The following is an 11,608-nucleotide window of genomic DNA, read 5'->3' on the forward strand; positions in this document are numbered from 1 at the left end:
GAAAGAGCTACGATAGGGAACTCAAAGAATGATAGTGATCAAGTAGGGCCAGATGAACAAAAATATGTTGCTGAGGACCCAATAGATATGGTACATGCTACATTTGATAGTTATGCCGAGAATCCAACCCAATTCAATAAGCTACTTGAAGATGCCGAGAAACCTTTATATCCTGGATGCACTAAATTTACAATGTTATCTGCAATTGTGAAATTATTCAACTTGAAGGCCAAATATAGTTGGAGTGATAAAAGTTTCACTGACTTACTTAGTTTGTTAGGAGAAATCCTTCCAGATGACAATGAATTGCCTTTATCTTCTTATGATGCAAAGAAAAGCTTATGTGCATTAGGGATGGATTATGTGAAAATTCATGCTTGCCCTAATGATTGTATCTTATATCGGAAGGAGTATGAGGATTTTATCAATTGCCCTACTTGCGGGATGTCAAGGTGGAAGTTGGGCCAAACAAATACGATAAAGGAAGGAGTTCCTGCAAAGGTTCTATGGTACTTCCCCCCTATTCCAAGATTTCAAAGAATGTTTCGAAATAAGGAGATATCCAAGGAGTTGACTTGGCATGCTGATAAAAGACTTCGTGATGGATACTTACGTCATCCAACTGATGCACCATCTTGGAAAATAGTTGATCACAAGTGGCCAGATTTTGCTACTGAGGTAAGAAATCTTAGATTGGCCATATCAGCTGACGGGATGAATCCTCATGGTTCGATGAGTTCTGCATATAGTTGTTGGCCAGTTTTAATGATCACTTATAATCTTCCTCCATGGTTGTGTATGAAGAGAAAATTTATGATGCTCACATTGTTGATATCTGGTCCCAAACAACCGGGAAATGATATTGATGTTTACTTAGCACCTCTAATTGATGACTTAAAATACTTATGGGATATAGGCGTTGAAACATATGATGCATATCGACAAGAAACTTTCTCGCTTAGAGCTATCTTACTATGGACTATTAATGACTTCCCTGCATATGGGAATATGTCAGGATGTATGGTAAAAGGATATCATGCATGCCCTATTTGTGGTGAAGAAACCTATTCACAAAGGTTGAAGCATAGTAGGAAAATGTCATATACAGGCCATAGAAGGTTTCTACCTGCAACTCATCCTTATCGAAGGCAAAGGAAGGCATTTAATGGAAACCAAGAGTTTACCCCTACACCAAAACCATTGAGTGGCGATGAAGTTTTTGAAAGAGTTGAAAGAATTAATTGTCATTGGGGAAAAATCAGTGGGAATATTCAGTCGAAGAAGGATGATGTAAAATCATGTTGGAAAAAGAAATCAATATTCTTTGAACTTCAGTATTGGAAACATCTACACATTCGACATGTTCTTGATGTGATGCATATTGAAAAGAACGTCTATGAAAGTCTCATCGGTACGTTACTTGATATTCCAGGAAAAACAAAGGATGGAGTAGCATCGAGATTAGACCTTTTGGAAATGAATGTGAGGATAGATTTGGCACCAAGGATGGGGGAGAAGAGAACATTTTTGCCAGCAGCCTGTTATACACTTAGTAAGGATGAGAAAAGAAAGATTTTGAAATCTTTGTTTGGAATACAACTTCCGACATGTTACTCATCCAATTTTAAAAATCTTGTGTCGATGAAAGATTTGAAACTTATTGGCTTTAAGTCACATGACTACCACACTTTAATGCAACAATTGCTTCCAGTGGCCATCCGTGGTGTCTTGCCTAAACATGTCAGACACACTATCACTCGCTTGTGTTTCTTCTTCAATGGGTTATGCAATAAAGTGATAGATGTCTCAAAGTTAGATGATATGCAAAGAGAGATTGTGACGATATTATGTTTACTTGAAAAGTATTTTCCTCCATCATTTTTTGATATAATGATTCATTTAACTGTTCATCTTGTACAAGAGGTGAAATTATGTGGACCAGTTTGGTATAGGTATATGTACCCATTTGAAAGATACATGAAGATTTTGAAAGGTTATGTGCGAAATCGCAATCGGCCTGAAGGGTGTATAGCTGAATGTTATATTGCTGAAGAGGCTGTTGAATTTTGCTCAGATTATCTTTGTAGTGTGCACACAATTGGGATCCCATTAAGTCATCGACAAATAGAACTTACTAAGCCATTATCGGGTGCTGTGGTGCACTCCACTAGTCACGATGAGTTGCAGCAAGCACATCGTTACGTATTAGCAAATGATGCGGAGATTGATTTCTATATCGAGTAATTTCTCCAACTTATTAAAACTTTCATTTGGTTAGTTTACATTCTATTGGTTTATTTATTCCTAATAATTTTATTAGGGAACACATGGCATATTTGAATGTAAGATTTCGTCAAAGGGCTAAGTCCAAGAAGTGGTTACAAGATGAGCATAACCGAACGTTTGCTACTTGATTACATGATCGTGTAAGTTCCTTTAGTATTACGTATTGACATACATTTATTATCATATTTACGCATAATTAACAATTTATTACATAAAAAAAATAGGTTGCACGTGTAGACCCTTCCACTCATCAAGTATCAGAAAGATTGAAATGGATAGCGCGCGGACCTAACAAGCAAATCTTAAAGTACTCTAGTAATTTGATTGATGGGGTTACTTATGCTACAAAAGAGCGTGATGGTATACGAGTTGTACAAAACTCCGGAGTCAGCTTAGTCGCAAAGACAATGCAAATTGCTAGTGCAAAGGATAAAAAACCTATTGTGTCAGATATGATTTTTTATGGAGTTATAGAAGAAATATGGGTAGTTGATTACACCAAATTTCAAATTCCAATGTTCAAATGTAATTGGGTGGAGAATAATAATGGTATTAAAGTTGATGATCTTGGTTTCACATTGGTAAACCTCAATCGAATTGGATTCAAATCCGACTCTTTTATCTTGGCTAGTCAAGCAAAGCAAGTATTTTACATCGAAGATCCTGAAGATCCTTTATGGAGTGTTGTACTTGCAACTCCAAGCAGAGAGTACTTTGAATACATAAATGGTATAGAGTTTGAAGAAACTGCAATCCACTATCAATGTTTGAGCAGAGGGTTACCACCAATGGATGTTGACGGAGAAGATGATAATGAACCACCATGCATTCGGGATGACTGTGATGAGAATTGGGTCGACAATATTTAACTGTTGAACTTTTTACTTTTCAAGATGAGTTTGTAAACAATTTAAATTGATATGTTATTTACCGTTGAAGAATGATATGTTGTGGACAATATTGATATGTTTTGTTTCTCATATTGTGGTTAGTTTTTATCACTTTGTCTATTTACTTTTTTCTATGATTATTTTATCAATTCTCGGTTCTCAAAGTTATCTCAAATGGATGGGTATAGTGGTATTTATAAATGAATGGTGAATCACTTGTTCCTGCAGTGTGAATTGTTAGAAAAGAGATCCATCTATAAATTCATGATTCAAGTTCTAATCTTTATTAAGAAGCCATCTAGGAAGTTCTTTAAGAACATGCTACATTAGGTTTTGATCATGCTCATCCACTGGAATTGAAACATGCTATAGTGTGGTTAGTTTATAATGTTTATCTTCTTTCTTCTGTTTTTGTGTGCATATATATGCCTGATCATCGTTTTTCAAGTGTTTGCCAACTAAGGTAAATGACTGTCATTAATTTTTTCTCTGCTTAACTGAGTTTGCATAATTTGGAGATGTGTCTAAGCTTTTGTTCCATGTTGTCATTAATTTATTCTGTGTTCATCTATGGTAAATGATCAATGTTGCATAATTTATTCTCTGCTAAATACAATCATAAATCTAACTGCAATTCGATTTGATTGCTCTAAATTTGAGTATTAAAGACAACTACTACCAATTGGTGCAACTTCTGGCATGTTCTTTTTTGTCAGATGTTTCCAACTGCATTGAATTGGTGTAACTTCTAGTTTTGTTGAGTCCGATTTCTACAATTATTTTTTTGCTTCATAGTTGTCGTATTTCAATACTGCATTTATGTAAAACACTTAAATGCAAGTCCATTTTCTAAAACAGTTTAGGTCTTTTAGTAAATTGTTTTCAATATTACTGCAAATCAATTTTAGCAGTGATTTCATTTTTAGGAAGTTCTTTTCTTAAATCTGTTGTCTATTTACTTTTTTCTATGATTATTTTTATCATGTTGTTGTGATCAGCAGAAGGTGTGGACTCCATGGAAGCCTCTAGAAAGCATGCAAAAAAAGCTAAGGGTAAGGAAAAAATTGAAACTCCAGCCACTACCGACAGTTGGGATGGTAACACAGAGTTGGATTCTACAAACACCCAAACCACAAGAATGTCTAGAGGTCGTACACACCTAGATAAGCTAGCTAAGAAAAGGATTCGAGTTAGAAAGGATGTTGCATTCAATAACCTTGGACAACCAATAGGAGAAGCAGCTATTGCAATGCAAAGTTATATTGGTGTGCTGGCTCGAGAGAAGGTTCAAATTAGTTACAAGACTTGGAAATATGTTCCAAGTGATGTTTAAGAACTGATATGGGAATCAGTTAATGTAAGTAAATTAGCATGTTTTATCAATTATTATAATATATTTACTGTTTGTCTTAATTTTTTTTTAACATATTTCCATTTTTGTGATTTACAGTTGATGTACAATGTTGACCCAAAGTGGAAGAATGGTTGTTTGAAATTAGCAAACAATAAGTGGCGTCAATACAAAAGTTATCTCACTAAGACATTCATTTTAAGTAAGCTTGATAAACCCGAGGAGTTGGATGAGCCACCTATTGGCTATGGTATTACAAGAGATACTTGGAGGTCGTTTGTGATTAGTCGCATGTCTGAAGACTTCATGGTAAGATTTGTAATTTAATCTTTTTAAACTAGTTTATTTGTATTCAAGTTTAACAACACATGTATCCTCATGTATTCTCACTAACTAGAAACTAAGTGATCAACAAAAAGAAAGAAGAAAACAACACATGTATCCTCATTGGCTTTCACGTAAAGGATATGCACGATTTGCGGAAGAAATAGTAAGTATTTTTTTAGCATATTTTCTTATGAACCCTCCAATTTATTCACATAAAATGAATTTGAATTTTCACTGTGCCAGTTGGCTCTAATTCTGATCATAATCTTGATTGTTCTAGTGTTGAAATTTGATGACCAATTTCTGCGAGTTTGTTTCATTTAATGACTAATTTTATTCATTTAACTGTTATTGGAATTTTCTTGTTGTAGGCGACTGAATTATGTGATGATGAAGACATTAATAGAGCTATTATGTGGAAGAAAGGACGAGTCACCAAAGAAGGTGGTTTTGAAGGAGAGGATTTGATAAAAAAAAATCCAGCAGATTGTAAGCAAAATAACAATAAGTAAAAGTACCATTTTTATTGAACTGATAATTCTTTTAGTAATAATGCTTTTTTAATGTGCCTGACAGGATGGTTACATTCAACAAAAGAGGGAGGGTAAGTTGATAATTGAAGGAACCAAAGAGGATATACTTACCAAAGCACTTGACACTGAAGAATATAATGGTCGTGTGAGGGGTATTGGAGGTCATATCACTCCAACAATATATTTCAATTCTGGTAGAAGATGGAAGCATGCTGATGTAATCACTGAGCATAAAAGGGAGCTGATGGAGGCGAGGAAGAAAATTTTAGAGCAAGATGCACGTATACAAAACCTTGAAGTAATGGTGTATAAAAAGGGTACCATGTGCGATAATTCGATTTATGACAAAGGCAGTTGCTCAGTAAAGTTGCAACCCATGATTGAAGATGACATGAAGAACGATGATGATGACCTACAAATTTTGTGTCAAGCTGATGTTTTGCAGGTATAACACTAGTTGCATTAATTATGAGCTGCTGCTATTTGTGACCTGCTGCTATTTGTGACCTGCAACTTTTACATTTTAGGGAAAACCAGTTGCATTGACATTGGAATCTAGCACAAATATTGTTGCACATGGTACAATTGTTTGTGGCAATGAATCTGATAAAATGCTTCATGGTGTTCCATTTCCAAATAATTGCATGCGAGTCTCCATTGATGAAGCAGTAGAAAAATCAGCACCTTTGCCATATCCAATTCCAAGTGAATTTGAAGTAATTGGTGATGCTGTAGGAACCCATGTGGCTTGGCCAAAACACTTGATAGTGAACCAAGATGAGGTATTTGTTAGATTTTATTTCAAATTAAATTGTCACTTGTTTTATTATTCATCCTATCTAACTGTCATGATTTGAAATTATTAGAAGCCTCGAAGGAAGAAGCTTGAACAACCAAAAAAGAAACATACTTTGTCAACAAGTGCCCCAAGAGCATTACATATGTTATATTGTTATAGTAAGCGTGCTTTAGATGATGGCAGATATATATCAGTGAGTTTTGATTATGACGTGTTTGATGATGATTATGAACTTGTTCTACACCTTGAGGACATCATTCCTTTGTATCATTTGGAGTCTCTTTCAGGCAATTGTGTAGTTGGCTACATATGGTAAGTGTTTAGATTTAGCAATTTAAATATAATTTTAACAGGTTTACTGTAATCTATGATAATCATCCATTTTGTGAATAACTTTCATTTTTCAATCTACCTCTTCGTTTTATTATGTTTGCAATGGCAGGTATCTTTATAAAAAACTGTTGAAAGATAACAAGAAAGAGAAATTCAGATTTGTGAATCCACATAAAATCCCATATATGGCAACCAGTGCACATGACAAAAAAGGTAAGTTTGAAAGGCTAAACCAAAGGGCAAGTCATTTGGCAGGCAGGCTAAGTGGTGCATCTGTAGATCAACTTGTATTGGTGCCATGTAATATCGGGTAAGTAAGAATTAAAACATCACTTTCAATAGCATTTCTTTTGATAATTTATTGAATTATATGCACTAATTATGTGTTTGTTGCATAGTTTCCATTGGATTCTCACTGTTATTGACCCTTACAATGAAGTTATTTATTTGTTGGATTCTCTAAGGCACCGCATTCATGATGAGGATTGGAAATATATAGTGGAAATGTGAGTTCATATTTATTTTTTATTAAGCATTTATGTTAATACAAAACTCATATATAAAAAAATCATTAACGTATGAAGGGCCTTAAGATTGTTTAATTCAAACAAGGGAAGGAAAGGTAGAAAAAAGGCTATGTGGGTAATAGTAAAGGTATGTGTAATTACATATAATATATATTTTAATGTGTATGTTTATCATTAATAATATGTCTCTAATTTCCATAGGCTCCTCGACAACAAGATGCCAAACAATGTGGTTACTATGTGATGCAATTTATGAGATAAATTGTTGAAGAAGTTGAAATTATCGAAAGAGATTCACTACGATCTATAGTAATGTTTACTTGCTTATGTCTCAAATTATTTGAAATAAACTATTTAAAATATGCAAAGTCAATGTTGATTTTTTTTCCTCATTAATGTTCACAGTTCACACAAGCAGAGTATTCTCGAGAAGAAATTGATGAGATGAGATCGGAGTTGGCATAATGTATACAAGATCATATTTATGAGTAGGTGCGTTCCCTCACCCCTTCATATTTATGATCGGAGTTGGCTGTTAACTGGAGTTTCTTTTATCTCGTGCTATCCCTCACCCCTTCAACTCTGATATTTCAACTTGTCTAATCACAAAATGTGTTTGTTATCTATTAGTACTGTTATTCTACTGAACATAGTTTCTCTTATTATATCATTTATTAGTTTATTCTGAATAGTAGCATTTTTGTTTTAATTATGAGCTGCTGCTATTTGTGCTATCCCTCTTTTTCCTTGTTCTATTTGATATCTTTGTTCTTCGTTTTCCTTGTTCGATGAGCTGCTGCTATTTGTTTTAATTATGAGCTGCTACTAATAATCTGCCATTGAGGTTTGAGTGTTTTTACATTATTTTTTTGTTTCGTTGTTAACCTTATTTCTTAACTAATAATATGCCATTGAGATATCTTAACTAATAATATGCTAATTCGGCTGTTAACATGAATTGCTTTGTGAGACTAATTTTTTGAGAAAAGATATCTTTTTTTTGGCAGTTTATGATCGGAGTTGGCTGTTAACTGGAGTTTCTTTTATCTCGTGCTATCCCTCACCCCTTCAACTCTGATATTTCAACTTGTCTAATTACAAAATGTGTTTGTTATCTATTAGTACTGTTATTCTACTGAACATAGTTTCTCTTATTATATCATTTATTAGTTTATTCTGAATAGTAGCATTTTTGTTTTATCTTTTTAACAATCTACATGTTTATTTTAACACTCTTTCTATGTACTTTACGTGTCTATTGTTTCCTAATGTTGCTTTGCATATTTTCTTCGATGGTTCTATGGGCATTTAGACTAACAGAAACATTAGGAAGAGCCATCAGTAATCTTCATTTTAGCACTAACTGCACAAAATAGCTACAGAAAATCTTCATTAAGATATTGCGTGTGTTTGGATGAGTGCATATTGCGTGTGTTTGGATAAGTATATTATGAGGCTTGATGTCAAAGTGTAGAATCTGCATATCACATCCTTGATGTAAGTAATCGATGCCCCATGCAATACCAATTGCTATTTGAATGAGTTTTTCTGAGGTGAAAAAGTGACCATTAGTTCCATTGGGAGCAAAAATGTACTTGTCAAGTGAGCCATTAGGCATATACTCATAAATCAAAGCTCTCTTTGATCCGTCTGAGCAATATCCAACTAACCGCACGACATTCACATGATGAATACCTGCTAAGAGCTACAGAATCTGGATGAATACCACCACTGCAATTGTGATTTGAGTAATGAAAACCCTTTGGTAGTGGTCTCCTATGCAAAATGCAAAGTGTATCTCACTATAGGGGAGGAAGTAAACATGGGAGAGCATGTGCTTGCCTCTTAGTAGATCAAAGAACAAGCTGCATGAGATCAGTTTAATAAAGCAGTCAGATAGCTGCATGCAATTTGAAAACTATTTTACATCAAGGATCTGAAAATCTTCATTAAGATTTTCATTAGAATCAGAACCTCTTAGAGGGGATTCTTTTGATGGAATAGAATTTCCATGAAACCATATTATACTTGAATAATTAAATGGGAAACACTAACTGCACAAAATAGCTACAGAAAATCTTCATTAAGATATTGCGTGTGTTTGGTAGGTAGAAAGTCATGATGATTGTTTTGTTTCTTTTGAGAGCCATCAGTAATGCTCATATATGAACTTGAAACATATTATTGCTACTTTTGTAGGTGGATACAGGACAGTCAAGATCAGTACACTAAGGAGCATCTGGATTCAGTAATTGATCAGTACACTAAGCGTATGGATTCAGTAACTACTGTACTATTTTGAGTAAACAGATTGTTGGCTACTTCAGTATTCAGTATTCAGTAAACAGATTGTTGGCTAAACAGATTGTAGCTGTTCAAAACAGATTTTTTGTGCTCTTTTGTTTTATATGTGAATATCACTATATACTTTGAAACAGAATTAGTGTAAATTTTGATATTTACTAGCTTTTCATGTAATTAATTATTAATATTACTTCAACGTTAGATTTCTATTATTTTTATGAGTTTGAAATCATTAACTGAGTTGATTATATGTAAAATTTGAATCTAGACATGGTAAAAGAAAAATAATAGTTTCGTAAATATAAAAATAATGATTTTTAAATAATTTTTTTTATTTTTTTTCTTTAAAACGACAACGCTTTTAAAGCGTTGCAAAAAGTGTTGTCTTTGTAAAAAAACAACAACGCTTTTAAAGCGTTGTAATAGTTTTGTCTTTGCAAAATATGACTACGCTTTTAAAGCGTTGCAAAAGCGTTGTCTTTTCTACCAAAAACAACGCTTTAAAAGCGTTGCAAAACGTTGCCTTTGCATAAAACGACAACGCTTTTAAAGCGTTGCAAAAGCGTTGTCTTTGGTACAAACGACAACGTTTTAAAAGTGTTGTCGTTGAGCAGACTTTTTACAATAGTGCCTTTAACAACGCTTTTTCAGGCAAAAAGACAACGCTTTAAAAGCATTGTCTATTAGCTTTTTTGTTGTAGTGGTTGAACGCCATCATTGAAAACCCCCCATGCTGGTATGTAAAGAGAAAGAAGAAGTTCAGATCCACCCTAACTGCCTGGAGGCAACCACCTTCATCGCCGCCGATCTAGAGGACGAGAAAAAAGCGGAGCTGATAGCCTGCCTGAGACAAAATCATAAAGTGTTCGCTTGGACGACACATGAGCTGTCCGACATTTCACCAATTGTGGCTCAGCACGAACTACACGTCCGACTAGACACTCGGCCAGTAAAATAAAAGAAACTGGACTTCAGCACAGAACAAAACTTGGTCATTCGAACGGAGATAGATAAATTGCTGGAGGCCGACTACATACGTGAGGTACAATTTTTGAGGTGGCTTGCTAACATCGTACTGGCCCCCAAGCCGGACAACAAATGGAGGGTCTGTATAGACTTCCGCGACCTGAATAAAGCGTGCCCCAAGGATTTCTATTCGTTGTCCCGGATAGACCAGATGGTGGATTCTACGGCAGGCTACGAGCTGATCTGCATGTTCAATGCATATCAAGGTTATCACCAAGTGCCGCTCGCCCGAGAAGATCAAGAAAAGGTCAGCTTTATCACGACCGACGGAACATTCTGCTATAACATCATGTCATTCCGACTAAAGAACGCCGGCGCCACCTACCAAAGGCTCATGAACAAAGTGTTCCGGCGGTAGATCGGCCGAAACATAGAGGTATATGTCGACAACATATTAATAAAATCTCCAAGAGTTGTTGATCTTTGCACAGACATTAAGGAGACCTGCCAAACTCTGAGGGCTTATGGAATAAAGTTGAACCAGAACAAGTGTCTGTTCGGCGCCAAGAGCAGTCGATTCCTGGGATACATCGTCACCAAGCGAGGGATCGAGGCGAATCTGAGCAAGGTCAAGGCTCTACAAGATATACCTCCGCCACGCAACTTGAAGGAAGCCCAACAGCTGACCAGGCGTATTATCGCTCTGTCTAGATTCATATCTATATCATCCGACTACCATTCTTCAAGGTGCCGCGTCAGGCGACAAAATTCCTGTGGGATGCGGAGTGCGACTGGGCGTTTGAAGAGCTCAAAGATTATCTCAACTCGTATTAGCTAAGCTGAGCGTAGGAGAGCCGCTCTGGATCTATCTATCGTCCACCAAAATGAGGTTGACTCGGCATTAGTTAAGAAGAATGGACAAGAGCAACAACCCGTGTATTTTTTAAGTCATATATTGAAAGACGCTGAATCCTGCTACACTAGCTTGGAAAAATTAGCTTACGCTTTGGTACTAGCCGCTTGGAGACTCTGCCCGTACTTCCTCTCCCATCCAATCGTCGTGATGACCAACAGTATCTTGGGAAGAGTCCTTCTCAACCCAGAATCATCTGGTTGGTTGATCAAGTGGACAACTGAACTAAGTGAGTTCGACATCCAATACCAACCCTGAACTGCGATAAAAGCTCAGGCCTTGGTTGATTTCATCACAGAAATCCAAAACGATGAGCTAGAAGCAACTTGGAGAATATATGTTGATGGCTCTTTCACCCGGCAAGGCAGCAGCATCGACA

General features: G+C 35.6%; 1 protein-coding gene across 1 annotated transcript; it reads left to right on the forward strand.

Annotated features, from left to right (window-relative positions):
* The first annotated feature begins 444 nt into the window (after positions 1–444).
* Positions 445–7,307, forward strand: LOC122007422. The gene is made up of 11 exons (XM_042563287.1): positions 445–678; positions 4,627–4,836; positions 4,925–5,017; positions 5,098–5,163; positions 5,431–5,832; positions 5,915–6,169; positions 6,254–6,498; positions 6,629–6,829; positions 6,918–7,025; positions 7,104–7,173; positions 7,248–7,307. The coding sequence occupies exons 1-11, from the start codon at positions 445–447 to the stop codon at positions 7,305–7,307; spliced, it is 1,944 nt and encodes a 647-aa protein (XP_042419221.1).
* Positions 7,308–11,608: the final 4,301 nt, after the last annotated feature.

Source organism: Zingiber officinale, chromosome 7B (assembly GCF_018446385.1).
Source record: "Zingiber officinale cultivar Zhangliang chromosome 7B, Zo_v1.1, whole genome shotgun sequence".
Taxonomy (NCBI): domain Eukaryota; kingdom Viridiplantae; phylum Streptophyta; class Magnoliopsida; order Zingiberales; family Zingiberaceae; genus Zingiber; species Zingiber officinale.